Here is an 18,610-nt window from a genome sequence, read left to right on the forward strand (position 1 = left end):
GAAATTTTAACAATAAGGCATACAACAGAAATGAGAATGTGCAGTCTGCACAATTATGAAGGATGACATGATAGTTTGGAATTTCAAATGGAAAAAAAATGTACACACATCTAGTATCCTTACCGTAGGTTCTAAAAATGCAAGAATGATGATAACTTTAAAAATCACAAGAAAGAAACAAGTATATGAGGAGTCATTTTATTACACATTAGTAAGTGATGAGGTTCATAATTTGTATTTTCCCTTGACATACATGATTATGTGATGGGAAACAGCCTGATGGACAAAATAGTGAGCTGTTACTTGTGCTACTGGTTATCTTAGAAGGGTGTTCTGGTATAATTTACTGAATTTGGTTTTTTTGAAAGTCAAGTTTGAATTCAGGAAACTACAGCAAAACCTGTGTAATGCAATTCATAAAGAACAAGCAGTAAATTGTTAATTATACAAACAATTTTGAGTCATTTATGTACTAGTATATTACTTCACCCCATGCTCAACAGAATGAGTTCCACATTTCACTGTAATCTCACTCCAGGTTAATTTCTGTGAATGACACAGTTCTTTCTCGGTAAAATAATAATTATGTTTGATAATTACCATAAGAGTGGGAGTAATTTTACTTCAGTTGTATTCATCAAGTGGTAGTACTTCAGTACATTGGGTGATTGTTTTTCTTTTCTCTAAGGATAGGCTGTAACAGGGCTGTGTTATCTCTCTCATATTTCATATGGTCATAGTTGTGCAGTTGACACCAAGAATCTTCCCATCCTGGCTTTTTTCTCAGCAAAACCATTAATATGTGAATAGATCCAAAGGCTTTGTCAGTGCTGAGCAATGAGAACCCCACCCCCACTCCTTCTGGTCATGACTAACTTAAGAGGTCCGTCCTTTAGGTGGTAGTGATGCTTCAATTCTAAGGCAAAGTTTAGACTTTCAGCATGAATACTGTCATTTAAAGAACTTCACAAGGACACGTAAGCCCAGCGCTTGAATGGTAAGTTACAGTAGGAATGGAAGACGCTAGTTTCCATGAACAAGGTGTTTTACCTGTATTGCTTCAATGACAGAAGTTCAAACAAACCAAAAATGCTGACTGCTTTAGAGAGGCAGCTGCTCCAAATTGTGGAAAATCCCCCAAGTAAATACAGCATGTCTCAACAAGGGCATGGTGCAACGCAAATAATAGAAACAGAGGTGCAACAAACTGTATGTTTACGAAAGGCAGCGTGTGACTGTTTCCCTCTGATTGCGCTCCATTGTGTTTAGATAAGGATAGGAAATCGGTATGAACCTCCACCTGCACAGATATTGCTGCCCGACTTCTGGTTGCTTCCTGTGTGGGAGGTTGCCGAGCACTTAATGGCTGCATTTACCCACTTGCAGTAATTGCAGCATTTGCACTCCGACTCCCATCATCTCTAAAGTGCTCCATTCATACACTCTATCTCATGAAAAGAGGGTTGTACAGAGTTGATTGGTTAACAGCTTCTCAGATCAAAATATTACTCTCATTCATTTTAGTGATTTTGAGTGAGTGTTTGATTAACATTGAGTATTTCCCCCTGACTTCAGAAAACCCTCACTTACAGGGGACCTTCAAACACAGACTATCCAGAATCGCCTACCTTTACTATGTATCAAATATTCAAAGTATAAAAACATCCAAGATACGCACAGCAAAACGCAAAGGAAGTCACACAGTCTTTACGTCCAAGCTGTGTACTTTTATCTGCTAAGTGCTTATTAACTGACAATACAACTGATAACTTTCTCTGTTATCTGGGCCTGTCACTCAAACCATCCTTGACTTTTAAGCTGTTGTAACAACGCTTGCATGCATGTGGAAATGTTCCTTGGCTAATCTGATAATGAAGAGAAATCCAATAAAAACTCCAAAATTCCAAAAAAAACACCCTTCAGTCTCTGACTGCAAATAAAACAAATCTAAATTTCAACTGACAACAGGCTGAAGATTTCAGCCCTTTAACAGATCAGTCTGCAGAGAGGTGTCCCCAGTCAACTGCTTCTGGGATGGTGAGCTCAGTGTCAATATCACCATTTCACATAACCTAGAGCAAAACAAACCGCTCTGAGCACAGGAGACTCATATCATATACTTCCTCAATGAATCAACCTCATATTTACAGTTAAAAAATGTACAGAAAACACCACATATTAAGGAAAGGTGCTTCAAGACTACTTATTCAGTATCTTATAAAAAACAAACAAAAAAAAAGTTAAGGAAGCCTGCCAGCCCAGAAACAGACATTTACATTACCCTCCTTTCATTAACAAGGTACTGAACTTACATATTTAAAAATGCACTGGGCAACAGATATACCATTATAACATTTGAAATACAGTAGCACATTATTAAACACTGTTACAGTGCCCCCAAATACAAACTTAAAATGTTCGAAAAGCAATCAGTCAAAAAATAAACACCTTTTCTTTGCACGCATTTGCTGACAGAATGAGCTCTTTTTACATCCTTGAACAGCACAGAAGATACCCATTCATATTGTAGCATAAGGCACTGTAATTACAGCAATGTACTTCTCTGACACGGTGGTGATTTGGATGCATTTATTCCCAGGGGAAACAAAAGGAATGAATATTCATGCAGGAAGAACCTTCACTCCATGCTTACATTTGTGATGACACAATGACGTCAATGAACAGGTCGTATCAACCAGTCAACCATTTTTTTTTTAATTATCATTATGAATAATCTTGACTGTGTTCATATTATATATTATTTGATTAAGGAAAAATATTGCTATGATTTTTAGATCTAACACTTCTGGACATGATGTCGTAAATGAAATGCATGTCCCTCCGGGTTCATATAGGGAACAGTTTACCTGCAGTGTAATTAACTTTCAAATACACTCTCTTCTTTCTTGCACAAACTACCGCATAACTTAAGTCCAAAAATGTGCTTGGCTGACATACAATCCATAACAATACTTACATATAAATGTTTTCTTTCGAAATAGAGACTACTATTAAAGTGTTCTGTTTACCTTGGCATGTATTTATATATGTATATCAGTGGACTCTGACTAAAAGAAAACCAGGGGAGTTTTGATGAGCCTTTGGCAGCCTCCCACGCACCAGTTGGCCCTTGGGCGGATGGTGAAAAAGTTAAGAGGTGCTAAATGCAGGACTAGAGTGTCGAGACACAGTGCCGTATCCTGCCAGCAGCGCTGCAGCAGAGCAAGGCCTGACTCAGCCAATGACCCGGTGCTCCACCTGCCTGCGCTTGCATCGTGCCGCAGTTGCCCAAGGGCCAGGCACACCCTCCCTAGCTGCCCACCAGAGCAGAAGGCCCTGACTCATGCCCATCTGTCCTGATAGCACATTAGCGAAGCAGGCCCTGGTAGCTCAATCATTTCACAGACCTACATCTTGAACTGTGCAAATTGAAGTTTGCAATAATTAACTTTCAAATACACGCACTTATTGGCAAAGAAGCCAAGAGATGAGAGGCAAAACCAATCGTCCATTTTTCGTTTATACACAAGTGCCAACAGGTTGACCAAAGAAGAGGGAGCTGGGGCTGACTAACAGTTATGCCAAAGAAGAGCGACTTTATTTAATGACACAAATGCACCGCAAACAGGTTTATCACTGCTGAGGATTTGAGGTTTGGGAATCTTGATTCAAACTGATATTTTGAAACTTTGACGTGTTTCTAAGTTTACAGTTTGACTGACAGCTCACAAGACTTTATATGTTGTATATGGAAATATATTGTCATAATTATAACTATGCTAAATCTTATGTTGCCTCATATTATGCCATCACTTATTCATCCCTGTGAGTCCTTCTAAATACTAGAATTGTATATTTGTAGCTGGCTGCATTTTATTTCCCTTTCAGGATCAATAAAGTTTATGTCTGTTCAAAGTCAGTCATATTTACAGTTTCTACTGATTAATATCAGATTCAAATTCCCCATTAAACACTGTCATGCCTCGTGTACTGAAAACAACTTACCCGTTACATAATTGAACAATAATGTCTACACGTCTTCATCAGTAAGTTAGGTCAGTCACTACGTAGCCGTTTCTGCTTGCAGTGAAAACAGGTTTAGGTCAAACAGAAAATTCACCTGGTACCCTGAAGGTGATTGGCCATTTAGCCATTTTTTTATGTTAAGGTTTCAGTGCAGGTCTCATGATTGAAGGTAAAAGCTTCAGCTGTGCACCCAGGCAAGTTCAGAGAACTGTAGGCCTACCACATTCTCTTCAAACACATTTCAGGAACAGACCAAGTCAGAGTGAAGACACAGAGAGCTGGCAGATATGACACAGTCAGCCTCAAAGACGTTGGAGTGAAAACACAGACAGATCAAAGTTTTTGCGTTTGGTTTATCACATCCATCTATATCCAGTGGTTTTAGATCTGGTTTTCCGGACAAAATATTGCACCTTTGTAAAGGTCAACATTCAGTGTTCAAAAGATAGACGGCCATTTATGTCTCTGGCTGAGCTGCATAATTCTATGAGCATGTTTAAACACTGTCCAAGCTAAACAATATAAGCATACAAATCTAGGCATTTTTTATCAGGAGGGATTTATCCATTGCAATCTTGATATATTTGACTTATCGTGATACAATTTAGTTAATTCAGAGCTAAGAACTGCAATGAGCCAATTCAGAGTAGTTTGTACTACTTAATTTAATGTCCATCTTTGGTAAGTAACTAGTTGGTTTACTAATCCAATAGTTCCCTAGTAGACAAGGTAGCTGGTACCATAAGCATATCACCATGGAAGTGTCAAAATATGTGTCTTAAATATAACAGTAAAACTGTGCAAGGGATTGTTGTTGGTTCAAAAAAAGCTTTCCTTGTAATAAGCAATCACTGAATTTCAAGGTCAGTGGACAGACTATTTGTTCTCTGGCTCTCCACCATGGAAGAATTCATCTCAATTTTGAAAATCTCACCAAAATTTAAAATTCTTTAGAATGTAATTAACCTATCTACTAAATATCACCAGCTATCACAAACATGTAATATAGACGGGACACCTTCATTCTTCAACTTGCCAGATATCTTTAGAGTTCATGAAAAAGGGGAGACAAGCAGGTATGTGCTTACGATAGGGAACAAAATTCAATAGTATTTTCTAATACTCTACATCAGAAATGATTACTAATAACTTCTACCAGACCCTGTATTACAATGAAAGACATTGCTGGATTTACTTATGTGAAAAAACAAAACATTTATTACATTCATATAACTATTAAAATTTAATACTTTAGGAGTTACAGCTTTAGGAGGTTAGCCATACTTCAAATTGTCCCTTGCTGGAAATACACACTAAAGAAAATACTTCTTTGGAGAAGAGCCCCTCATAATGCTCCTACTGACTTCTGAATAGAAAAATCACAGGATGTGGCAATTTTGAGTTCCAGAGAGTCAGCAACACTGAGCAAGAAAATACTTTTTTTTTATGAAAGAGAACGGGGAGATTAACTGACCTGTCCTGGCTTGAGGCCCAAACAGTGAAGCACCTCTTTTAACATGACAGGTGTGTGCAACTCTTTGCCCGCAGAGATGGAGCTCTCCTTCATACTATCTTGATGCACAGGTCTCCTACTAGTGAAAGCATGGGGATTCACTGAAAACTGTGATATCCTCAAACACTGGCACTGGGGCTGCCTGGCTCGGGACTCTGCAAGAGTCGCTTTCCATAGTCTCAAGAAAGACCTTGCAGAGACCTGCTGGGAAGTAACAGCCCAAGACATAAGGTCCAGTCCAGAGAATCTGAAAAAAAAAAGAGAGAGAGAGAGAGAAATAAAATACAACTTCTTAAAATCTTGATTCAGATCAAGTCAGATCAGATCAGGTCTAGTTGATTTAGGGTAATTCTATTCTGCCAGTGAAGAAGGAAAAAGAAAAGGGGGAACCTGTTGCTAATCATGTATGGGGTGAAAGACAGAAACAGGATAGATCTTCTAGAAAACTGAAAAGCCAATGTAACGTACATAAGAGTGGGCTTGTAACGATTGACTCTTGATGTTCAACATTGCCTCAGCATTCTTTCAAAAAACACCAAGAAATGTGTGGATATGGGCATCTTAGTCACAAACACTTTAAGCATCTTTTTTAAAGTTTCTCCCTTTAACATGTACTAAACATGACCTTGAATGCAACAAAACTTGAAACATCAAAACTCCCCCATCTGTAAAATATTGAAAGCTCTTAATATGAGACATACATCTTTTACAACACATTCGTGAAAATACTATCATACACAGGATTGCCAGAAATACACTATTTGCCCATAGACACTTTGTTTAAATGTTCCCAAAAATACAGATCAATAGGGGAAAGTAAAAATACAACATCTTTCATAAGATATTAACATGAAATGAATGCTCAAATACATTTTATATATAAACAACGGACCAGGGTTTAATTTCAGGGTATGAGACAATGCACAACAAAGATCCTCTTGAGGTACCCCACACAAAAGAGTCTGACCATCAATCCACAACTTCAGAAAGTTTCTCCATTCTTGCAAAAAAAAAAAACCATAATGATGGTGACGGTATGCTGCCCGCACAGGACCCCATACATTAACGACCTTCTTGGCCTTCTTATCTTTAAAAAAATCTGTCACCACTGTGGTGCGGGGCATTTGTAACTTTAATTCAACTTTGGCATTTGAACTTACATTGACTGACAGCATAATTATTTTGATTAACTTCCAAATTTATGAAGGACGAGGTTCACACAGAGAAACGAGTTTGAAAGAGTGAAATTTCGTCAAGCATGTAACGCAAGGTTATCTAGCTAGCATTTACTTGCACCACCAAGATAAATATGGTATTATCTGAAAAATCTGAAAAAACTGAGTATAATAATTACATGGCGCAATAAATTGAAGTGCAGTGACAAGTACTTGTCAGTTTAATGGCCTTAGTAAGTTTTCTAGCCGGCTTCCACATGGGTGGCCGTTTTACTTTTGACATTACATTACAGCCAGAAAACTCGCTGATTGGCTAGCTCCTCTAACAACGTTCCTTGAAAAGAAAATTGTTAGTAATGCAACTATACTGCTAAAATATAAGCGTCCGTTGGCATCTACACTAACGCTAGCTACCTTATGCCTTCAGTATACTGTCTATTTAGGTAGCTACTACGGTGGTGGTACAACGAATGGCAGTTCTCCCAAGCTAACTGAACAAGCGAGCATGGCTAAGGTAGAATTTCAATGAGTGGTCAAATTTAATGGACGACTGTAGGAAAGTGTGAATGACGGTATAGCATTGACGCTGTTCGGTAGCCAGTTGACTAACGTTAGCTAGCGGAGTGTGTAACCTTAGTTCACATGTCACGTATCTACAACTTTTATGTATGCTAGACAGCTACTTGGACCTGAAAACGGAGAAGTCGCTAACTTACATTGTAGCAAACAGCCAGCAGGTTGCCTGATTGACTATCAGTCAAGCTCAGCAGTGTACAGTAAAACGAGTACAGCACATAGGGTTCCCAGGGCACTGGTCCGCTTTTGCTGATGAAATTTCAGTCCAGACAATTAGCCAGCTAAAATCAACATTTGGTGGCTTTTTGGAGCAGGGAGAGCAGCAGTGGTACTTCCCCTTAAATGTACTACTCGACAACAAACAAGTGGATTGATGCGTTCCGCTTACTGTACCTAGGTCTTTGCAATTTACTCTTTAACCTTAATGTGGATTTAGCTGGATACCTGGCTAATTTCACTGTTTAGCTTTTAAAATACACAGACATTGGCAAGGTACCTCACGTCACAGTCTTTTCAGTTTCTGAAGAGTAATGTTCTTCCTGTCAAGGTAGTCTGGCTGGGTAGTGAGACGGCTTAAGTGACGGTGCGAAAGCACATGCTAAAGGTAATGCTAGCTGTATTTTGCACTCATGGAGAATTATTTTTACTAGCTTAATGCGTGTTTTGTTTTGAGGTTCACGAGTTACTACTCTGCTCTAATTAGCTATGAACACCAGCTAACGTCTATCTTTTATTCAGAGAAAAAATAGGTTCCCAGAACCTGACTGTATCCTACGAATTACTCCAACTACTGACATCTGATATAGCTAGCTAACGTTAGCGTAATGTTGCTCTTAAAGATCATTTTCAGCAATCATGAGCACGGTAAAATGATACATGGGCAATATATTGCTCTTGTGTATCATTGTTTTGCACCACGCAACACACGGACATAACGTGTGTTCTGAAAGAACATTAACGATATCTAATGAACTGTATGAAATCGAGTATGATGTAGCCAGCTAAGTGGGTGTGTTCCTCTGCTAGCTAGTTAGCGACAACAGTTAGCCTGTTTTCAGCATATGATCAATTCGCTGTTATGAGCTGTTCAGTATGCAAGTAAGCAGATGTTCTTGTTTCTTTTGTGGTGGGCATTAATATCATGATGGATACGAGGGCCAGCCAAACACAAAAACTATTTCAGTCGCATAGTAGTTTTAAGAATATTATTAATGATAATAATAATGCTGACTTGAATCTCTATCCAAGGTTATCATTACCCTCATTATATTGCTGCAAGTAAAATATATTATAATATAATTTTATTCACATCATGTCACTTAAGTTAAGCACGCTTGCCAGCTTTTCAAAAAAAAAAAGGGGGGGGGGGGACATGTACTGCACTGCCCACAAACACAACCCCGCTCATTCTCAAGTGACAGCAGCGGAATATGCTGACGTCATATTTACGTGCGCGCTAAACCGTCCAATCCGTTGTTACGAACAAAGAGTGGCTTGTGTTTGAAAATCTTCACGATGGTTCTGTGCAGAAGGCAAAGGGAAGGAATATTTTTGAGCTTAGCCAGTTAGCTAGCAGCCTTAATTAAGGACATTAAGGTGAGTAAATGTATATCGATAGCCAGCTGTTTCCGCTGTATTCTGCTACACAATATTTTGTGTGTGTTATAGTAACTTTAGTTAACGTCACTTGGCAAACTTGCGGTTTTTTCTACTGAACTCATAGCTAGTATTAGCTTGATATGTTAGCTAACGTTAGCCATTTTAGCACAGGCCGCTTCAGTTGTTTTTATGTAGGTATTGCTAGCTTGCTGCCCCCAACGCGACGTATTTAGCTACCTAGCTAGCGAGTTACCAAACGTTTCGAGGGGTTCATCTGATGTTTTACCCCGCGCATCAGTTTATTGGCTGAACACGACAGCTCTAACGTTTATGTTAGTTGTTCACAAGCAAGTAGGCTGCTAGCCAGTTTTGTCAGACAGCGAACCGTAGCTCATACCCTATCGCACAAGCTAGATAGTAAGTTAAATATGTAAGAATAATCGTATGACATTATTCAGGACGTACAGAAAATGTCTATGGTCGGTGACTGCCAAAGGGCAAACCAGTAAGCAGCTAACTGGATGGTTAACGTTAGGCTCCAGCTACCCAGCCTTAATGTTAGCTACGTGGCGGGATATGATAATGGGTGTTGTTGGCAGTGCATACAGTGGCTTAATTCATCAGTCAGCTGGCTGGGTACTTTGAGCACTTGCACAGAGTAGCACATGTACCATTATGACCGAGGTGGAGTCTTGCTTAATCGCTAGCAAGTTTTCAATTATTGATGAACTATGAGCCAGCTTGCCTGCATTTTTTTGTTACGGTTCATTCCACTTTCCATGTGAACACTTCCACCCTTAATACTTAGTAATGCATTGCATTGCATTGACCACCAGTTCGCTGCCAATCAATACTCATTATGCCTGTTGTTTAGCTACCAGCTCCCTTGCTACCATTCAATGATTTGCCATGGTTTCAACAAACTGCCACAGAGGTAGTGAGATATTATAGATGGCTCTTTCTCTAAGTGGGGTTTGAATGAGCCTCACAGTAACCTAGTTTTTCCCTTTGCCAAGTTAAACAGAAGATGTTTGAAATTTAATCTAATGTCATTAAGCAGGCCACATAAGCACATTTTTTTTCTTTATTTCCAGATCACGCCCTGAAAGATCAAGAGATAAGGGCACAATGTCTGAGAGTGACATGTGCAGCCACGTAAAGGTGGTGGTGCGTGTACGCCCGGAGAACTCCAAGGAACAAGAGGGCAACTTCAAGAAAGTGGTTCATGTTGTTGATAAGCACATGCTCATCTTTGACCCGAAAGAGCAGGAGGTGACCTTTTTCAGAGCACAGAGACTCCGAAACAGAGATGTCAACAAGCGAGCCAACAAAGACCTGAAGTTTGTTTTTGACCATGTTTTCGGGGAGGATTCTTCTCAGTTTGAGGTCTTTGAGAACTCCACCAAAGGCATCCTAGATGGAGTCTTAAATGGATACAACTGCACTGGTAAGACCACGCTTTCTGTTGATGTGAGATGTTCAACAAGGAACCCTGACCAAATTTAACCACCTAGGAAGGCTGGGGATGACAAGGTGTTTGTCAGCACTGGAGCTTTAAGGAGTTTTTGAGTGTTGGTCAGTCAGCGGGGGAAATATGTGCTCTCTTGGAAAAGTAATTGTGATAGAGTAAGAAGTAAAAAGTAAAAAAGTGCCTTTTTAGATTCATTGGATTTGTCTTGATGTAGTCATAAGAGGGAACTGGGCTTAATGAAGTATAATTGTTCAAAAATATTGTGGTGCAGGGGTTACACTTTTCCAGGACTGTTAAAGCCTGATCACAAAGGGTGTGCAGGGTTTTTCAGTCCATTGCAGAGATTGAATCACTAGGGGACAGCTTTTGGTGCTGTAACCACTACAAGATCAGGTTGATGAGATCCAATTGGTAGTGTGACAAAAATTCTTATCTTTCTATCCTTTTGCAGCCACAGTACAAAAGATCACTAATATTTTTTTAGGCGCTGTTCAGCTGTTGGTTGAGTGTTCCTGATAAAACCTGCTGGATTTTCGGTCTTCATCTTATATACACCCCCTGAAAATGATTGACTGCAAGCATGTAGCTGTATATGTTCAAACTGCCATGGATTTTCATATAATTTCACTCTTAGGCCCCCTTACTGAAAAGGTCTGTGGAAGTGAAGCAGGGGTTAAAAACTGATTGGTTCACTGACATGGAAGAGCACTATATTTTAGACTGGAACATGAATGCACGGTCATCTTCATGAAGGGTGACAGTGCAGGTTGCTTTTCTACAGAAGCACTTCATGCAATAAATGTTTTGAGATTTAGGTTAATTAACAGAAGCTGTGTTTACTTGACTAGTTATCCTGACACGTCTATGGCAATTAATGCCTTTCTTCTCTCTTTTTAATTACTCGTTTGTATATTCTCATGCAAATTTGCCAGTTGGTGTCCTCCTGATATTGTCCTTGAACGTATTACTTGTTATTAAATGCTGTGTGTTTTGTTTTTCACACATCTCAGGAAACACTTTTTTGTTCCTGTTTAGTTTCCCATGGCCTGGGAGGATTGGCAGTGTAATATTAGTTGTTTAAGCCCTTTACTTAGAAAATGTAGAGTTGTAGATAGAAAGAGAAATTCTTCTTAGAAGTAGCTAAACGTATTTTCAAAATGAAGTGAAATGGAATTGACAGGAGCATGTCCCGCCCTGATTTCATATTACATATATTACATACAGATATATATATATATATATTTCTCTTTATAAAACCTTTGTGGGAATTGACAGTTGCACAGTAGGCTTCACCAAGACCATCTCTGCAGTCATGAACGAGCACTGAAGCAAGACAAATACAATCCTCTGAAACATACAAGCCAAAGGCTGTTATTCATGCTACATGTTCCACAGTGAAGTGGGTGCCAATTAGAGGATACGCACCACTCCCCTGGCATTACCTATCTATGTCTATCAGGCACCTGCCACCACTATCCTCATCAGAACAAAGCCAGTTGTTTCTGTCGCTGTAGGCTGCTATTTATTGTCAACAAACGTCATAGCCGGTGTGGAACATGGGCCATAGGGCTCAGCCCATACATGACATGACAAGTCGGCCTTGCCAACTGAGGCACTCAGGAGCCCTGGATAAGGCATTTTAACTTTGTTGAATCTTAATATTGGCTTGCTAACTAAGACTAGGTAACTAGGATACTGTCAGGCTAGCTATCCAGCGTAAGCTGCTAGCTGGAGGAAAACACCAGCAGTTTGGTCATTCATATGTTGTTATTTTTTGGAAATATCGGAAATAGCACATTTTAGATCCTCAAGTTAAAAAAATTATGATTTGTGTGCTCAACTCAAAAATTGTTTACAGTGATAGCAATCGTTATCTGAGACTTAACAGCACCACAAACCATAAAACATGTAGCTTTCCAAACACCAGCTGGGGATGCTCTTGAGTTTTATTTTTAAATTTCATTTCTAATGTACGTTTGGAATTAATCTAATAACATCAGGCATGAAGACTGCAATTTTTAATGCCTAATTTTTCTTTTGAAATCCTTCAGTGTTTGCCTATGGTGCAACAGGAGCAGGGAAGACTCATACCATGTTGGGATCTGAAAACAATCCAGGAGTGATGTATCTCACCATGAAAGAGCTATTCGGGCGAATAGATCAAGTCAAGGATGAAAAAATATTTGATGTTGCTTTTTCCTATCTTGAGGTAAGCACTATTTTTAAAATAATTCCTGAGCTAATGTGTATTTCTCTTTGCCAAAAGCCCTTCTACCCCTCTACCCAAAATAGTGAAGCTTGTAACAGTCACTGCTGAAATCGGCTACAATTAATTTTTTGGGGGAAATCTAATCAAATAAGAGTAGCTGTAGTAGTTAGCTGAGCCTGATGGGGTGGATTACCACCTCTCCATTAGGAAAAATTGCCGTCAATCACTTGACTGACATTTCATTTTATCAGTCGGACGAATTCCTAGAGTGACATGTGGTAGAGTACATACTTCACCACCCGTAACAGTTGCCATATTATGCGCAAAACCACATCATTTATTCCTTATCCCATTTGCAATCATTTCACCAACTTTAATCCACATCCCTCTCTAACATTTTATAGTTGTCATGTTCAGACAGGCCAGAGTGATCACATAACCCCTGTTCCTCCTACAGCATTTAAAGGTGTAGCATTATGTGCTATGCTGTTAAAATGGCTGACAGAAAATGGTTTGTTCATTTTCAGTCATTCTGTGTGAAATTGGCTAAATTTATGATCAGTTCTCGCAATTTTCGTGTAGTCTGGCATATACATCAGTCCTGTGGAGGTGGGATTGCAGTTAGCGGGCTATGTCATTTCATTATCTCATGATTTCTGAGAAACAATCTGTTTGTTGTTGTGGCTTTTTTAAGCACTTTTACATCTACTCAAGCTTTCCTGAATACATTGAAGGTATACTCTTATTTATACATGCTACAGACACAGTTGAGATGTAATTTTTAAGGTCTTTTTATGTGAAGTAACATTTTGAGTACATTTTGCGCACCACTAGATAGCCATAGTCACTCCAGCAAACTGGCTAGGTATTCTTTAGCATTTTGTTTACAAACTCCCATTATCAATGGTTAGATTGCATACAAGGTCTGTAATGTACCGCATTGTCATATCCATCTTTTTACTGGTTAGGAGGTGTAGATGTGATTGTAGCATGTCCTCTTGTATTGTATGTGCAGTTACTGGTATAACTGGTGTAGAAAGCAAATGTTTAGCCTTTGACTAACAGGATATAATTTACGTAGCAAGAGATTTTTTATTGTCAGTTAACGTAACATAAAATTCTGTGTGTAATCACCTTTTTTTGTCATTGAAGATCTATAATGAACAGATTCGGGACCTGCTGGCTAACTCTGGACCCCTGGCTGTCCGTGAGGACAGTACCAAAGGTGTGGTGGTACAAGGCCTCACACTGCATCAGGTAGGAGAAAGGAGACGTTTTTAACAGGGATCCACAATACTGCAAAGCATAAGGAAACACTATTAATACCATTAAAAAATGTACCAGTATCCCTTTAGCTTGATTCTTGGTGTATAGTGCATTTTGTCTTAAAACAATGGCTGTTTTGCATAATATACTGCATCTCAAATACACCTTGTGTGTTTTGTAGCCTAAATCTGCTGAGCACATCCTTGAAGCTCTGGATTATGGGAACAAAAATAGAACGCAGCACCCAACGGATGTGAACGCTTCCTCATCGCGATCCCATGCAGTGTTCCAGGTAAACATCATGACAGTGTCCAATTTGGAGAATAAAAGATGATGTGCTAGTGGTACCCCACCCTGCTCCAGCACAAACCCCACAGTGATAAAGTGGCAGGGTAGTTCCAGTTTGGCCTGAGGAGAGTGGGTAAAAAGGTGCAGCTGAGTTTTTTCTTTAAAGGAGAATCTTGATGTCTCTCATGTGAAGTTTCTAATTCGTGATGGTGCATAGTATCAAATACTTGCGTTACATATTGAGAGAGAGTAGTATGAGGTTAACTCCAAAACTGAACCTTGTCTAAAATGCACACGACTAATACTCAGGTTGAGAATTCCGTAATTGGGCTTTCTCGTGTCCTGTGTGTTGGGGAGGGACAGTCATTCTTTCATTCCAAAAAAAGTCTCCATGTCCCCTGTTACTTTATATATTTATATATATATATATATATATATATATATACACTCTTATATAATTATATACTCTTATATACTTACTTAGACTATATTTGACATATATATATATATATATATATATATATATATATATATATATATATATATGTCAAATATAGTCTATCATAAAATCATATATAGTCTCTGCCTAGGGGTCCCAAGTGGCTCAGTCGACAAGGCACTCATCTTGAGTGCAAACTGAGCCCTGGGGCCTGGGTTCAAGACTGCCCTTGTCATCTAACAATAACCGGGAGCCCATAGTGACATTAGTGTTACCATTTTCAGGCACCCTACATTCATCAGACACCTGCAGATTGCTGGGATGGGTCAATGAACTAGCGCCTATTCTCCAACAAATCCCCACTTCACTCTAGTGCATTGTGTGGCTTGTAGTGTGAATAATGCTCCTGCATAAGTGCAGAGGTTGGCATGATGAGACAAGCCTAATGTACAACTGGCAAAGCATTTTTAAAAGCTAAGGTGTAATTTTGTATGGTCATTTTCATTGATGGCCCCATATAGCAAATACTTGTCTCCAAAGTTATAATCACACACAAGCTGAGTGTGGATGAAATTGAAGCTATCATCACCTAAGGTATGACCTTAGATAACTCAAGACATATTGCCCCAAATGCATGCACATTCAGACAAAAAACATCAAACATATCTTGAAAAAGATAGTTTTGCGATCATCAATACATACTTAGCTGTAGAAGAGAAAGGGGATTTTATCATTGTTCTCAGAAAAAGCTATTAATTATCTTTCAGAGATTTAAACATCCTTTTTTTTTCTTTTCAGAAGAACAACTACTGAATTCCTTCAAAAATCAAAATATGTTGTCGTACTGCAGAATTTGCTCATATAATTCATTGACATTTGTTGGCCTAGTTGGGTTTTTTTTTTTACTTGAAGAATATGATATGTTTAGATAATAAATGAAAATGAATTTGTCAATCAAAAAATTTCCTTCTGGGATTCTGAAGTGCATTAAAATTGGACATTGCTTCTGTGCACGGGTGTAAAATTGTTTCGTTGAATTACTCGGGAACAAAATTGACAGATTGTCTCCTTTTTCAAAGATCTATTTAAGGCAGCAAGACAGGACTGCCAGCCTAAACCCAAATGTAAGGGTTGCTAAAATGAGTCTGATAGACCTGGCTGGCTCAGAACGAGCCAGTGCCACCAACACCAAAGGGGCCCGCTTCCGGGAGGGAGCCAACATCAACCGCTCATTGCTCGCTCTGGGGAACGTCATCAATACCCTGGCTGACCCGAAGGTAAGAACTTTCTCAGTATCAATCCCGCACATTGAGCCACATCTGCTGGACACCGCTACAGTATATAGCCAACTGCAGCCAGTCTGCGTTCAGACAAATTTAGACAGTACACATAATCCAGGTTTTAGGCGTTTATAGCATGACTGAAAACATGTTTTGTATGAGATAAAGGGAATTCATTGAATTCATTAACTGCGTTAAAAAGACAAGTGTAAAAACTCTGCAGAGACAAATTGGCAAAGTGAAATGCAAACATTAGTATCACCTTTTCATCATACTGACAAAATGTGACACTTACTGATTTTTGTTTAGTATGAAGAGTCTGGTTTAGCAGCACTCATCAGGTACAGCTGCAAAATAAAGATTTGGTGAAGTTTTGACATGTTTGTACCACACAGTTTGTACAGTCATAACTCTTCGTGTTGATTTAATGCATGTATATAGCCAAGTAATTAAATTGCTTAAATTTAAATCCAAATTATGGCCAAGACTCCTTTAATGGTTCCAGTGAGCATTTTCTCACAGTTTCTTACTTGGTTTATAGAAGATCCCAGCACACATGAGAACCAGTGTTTGTTTTTTCCCTTTAGTTAATATCTGTTAAGTTACAGACCAGAACTTGTTGACACACACTGAAGCCCCATGACTGAAAGCACGTTAGCAGACATACACAGCACAAACATTATTAGGTAGCTAAGTAGCTTGATAAGTGAAATGATTAGTTTTCGCTGGGTCTTGAGACAGCCATGAGGTAGGTGGTGAATCGGAGTTGGGGGTTATTGGTTGAAGGCCAATAATTCTGAGGAAAAAAACACCAGTGTTAACAAATATAGTGTAATACATATTTTCTGTACTAGTCCCCCACATCCCTTCAGTCGAGTTGCAGATCCCAGTTTAGTTACACATACCCGTAGTACTTCACTTTCTCTCTGGTTTACACAGCACCCCTCTGGCCAGACACATGCATATCAGTAAAACAAATCTTGTACTGAAATAATTTCTTTTGGCAGTTTTAAATGGTGACAGAATTTCAGGATTGAGGCTGTATTTTTGATACTGTGACTAGGCAGTATTAAAAAAACAGATGGTGGGCTGTTTAGTGCTTAATACACAGGGAAAATCCTGCACAGTGTATTCATACCCTTACGTATCTGCTAACAGCATCCTGCAAAAAATAATAACGCTCCAGCATTTATTTGGATATTCATATGAAGCTTCTGGATCTTTATAGAAGCTTCCAACACTTGTGTTAATACTGGATATAAAAGGATGTTATACACAGCAGTAACACATGAGAGCTGTCAACAGATTTCATTTCAGCTTTTGCAAATTTTGGCAAATTAAGGTCTTTGATCTCCACATGTTATGTGTTTGTTATAAAAATATCCATATAAAGCTCAACATACCAATTTCCACTGTAGCATCCATTAACAAGAAGTTCAAGGCTACTGAGAGGGTTGTTACCTTGCATAAAAGACAATTTAATCTTAGCATGGTTTGAAGTGGTTCAGCGTGTAAATTCAAACCTAGGGGCAGTGATATGAGATTTTTATTATTATTATTATTATTATTTCTTTAAGTTCTCTGGTGTACAGCTCAAACCGTGCCATTTGATTTTGGAGACAAGAATGGGGTGTTCATGGCATGGATGCAAAGACCAAGCCTCTTGAAAGGCAAAACACAAAAAGAAGTGGGACAGATTAGTCAGACTATATTTTAATGACATGTTTTCTGTTTTTTGGACATACTCAGGAGTGATATGTTTGGCTCCAAAGGTACCCCTCAGGTTGAGAAAATGTTATCCCCTCTGTGAAATCTGAATGTAGCTATTGCATGATAATGTTATACTGACAAGCATGCATAAGTGTCTAAAAAGACAATTGTTCTGGAACAGCCATCTCAATCTCCAGACGTTGAACCAACAGATTATTTGTAGTTCAAACACGCTAGCAGGAATTCAGAAATCTAAAGTTGAAGGAAGTCTGTGAGGAGGAATGGTCAAAAGTAACCTATGAGAGGCAGCTGAACATCATAAAGTCTTCAGGAAGCAACTATGCAAAGTCAGGCAGATATAAAAAAAAATAGTCATTGCAGGGATGTGTATTGCACTTTTATAGAAGAATTGTGTGACAGTGTTGGTCTGTGTAGCCATGTTAGCACGAGTTGCTGCAGAAGTGCATTCTCAATGAAAATGAACTTGTTTTCAAAACTTGTATCCAAATCAAACACTAATTTATGTAAAGCATTTGTTTTGTGGTTTCTTATCACTCATATTTAAGGTAAGCATTTTTGGGCTTTTTTTTGCATTTTCCTTGGGCAATTAAGAAAACTACTTCTTTATTCATTGGTGTCTAATCTCAGTTAAAATCATGTCTTGTCCACCCAGATGGGTATGGTTTAGGGTACTGTCAAGTTTTCGCATGACAATATTTGTTGCTCTCTGTATTTCAAATTCGAAAGAATATTTTTTGTCCCTAGCCCTAGGGGCAATTCAGTTGGGTGGTAAAGTGGATATGTAAATTGTCAGTGTTCTGCTTTTTGTGTATTTAATCATTTTCAGTTGCGTTAAGGGTTTTTTGTATTGTATACATAGACTTTCTGTTATTAACATTCTGCATTATATAAACTCTATAAACTGATGCTCATCTCCTCAAGCTGATTTTGACCAAGATGCTACAGTAGCATTCATGTTCTGCTAGTGACTTTTAGCAGCATCAGTAGTTTGGTAAATCATAGCCTAAATGAAGAGTGATATGACAGAAGGTCATTAC

At 38.7% G+C, this 18,610-nt stretch overlaps 2 protein-coding genes across 2 annotated transcripts in view; one reads left to right on the top strand and one right to left on the bottom strand.

The window, feature by feature from the left end:
• Positions 1 to 7,471, bottom strand: part of mettl15 (methyltransferase like 15) — a 100,310-nt gene extending 92,839 nt beyond the window's left edge. The window contains exons 1-2 of the mRNA XM_036544451.1: positions 7,431 to 7,471; positions 5,501 to 5,786 (exon numbers count right to left, since the gene is read on the bottom strand). Of these exons, the coding sequence (XP_036400344.1) occupies positions 5,501 to 5,767 (267 nt within the window). The 5' untranslated portion in view covers positions 5,768 to 5,786; positions 7,431 to 7,471. The remainder of the gene's footprint in view (positions 1 to 5,500; positions 5,787 to 7,430) is intronic.
• A 1,361-nt stretch (positions 7,472 to 8,832) lies between these two features.
• The window catches only part of kif18a (kinesin family member 18A), a 44,122-nt gene continuing 34,344 nt past the window's right edge, over positions 8,833 to 18,610 (top strand). Inside the window, exons 1-6 of the mRNA XM_036544464.1 lie at positions 8,833 to 8,886; positions 9,984 to 10,336; positions 12,412 to 12,569; positions 13,722 to 13,826; positions 14,017 to 14,127; positions 15,642 to 15,839. Coding sequence (XP_036400357.1) covers positions 10,018 to 10,336; positions 12,412 to 12,569; positions 13,722 to 13,826; positions 14,017 to 14,127; positions 15,642 to 15,839 — 891 coding nt within the window. The 5' untranslated portion in view covers positions 8,833 to 8,886; positions 9,984 to 10,017. The remainder of the gene's footprint in view (positions 8,887 to 9,983; positions 10,337 to 12,411; positions 12,570 to 13,721; positions 13,827 to 14,016; positions 14,128 to 15,641; positions 15,840 to 18,610) is intronic.

Source organism: Megalops cyprinoides, chromosome 13, assembly GCF_013368585.1.
Source record: "Megalops cyprinoides isolate fMegCyp1 chromosome 13, fMegCyp1.pri, whole genome shotgun sequence".
NCBI lineage: Eukaryota > Metazoa > Chordata > Actinopteri > Elopiformes > Megalopidae > Megalops > Megalops cyprinoides.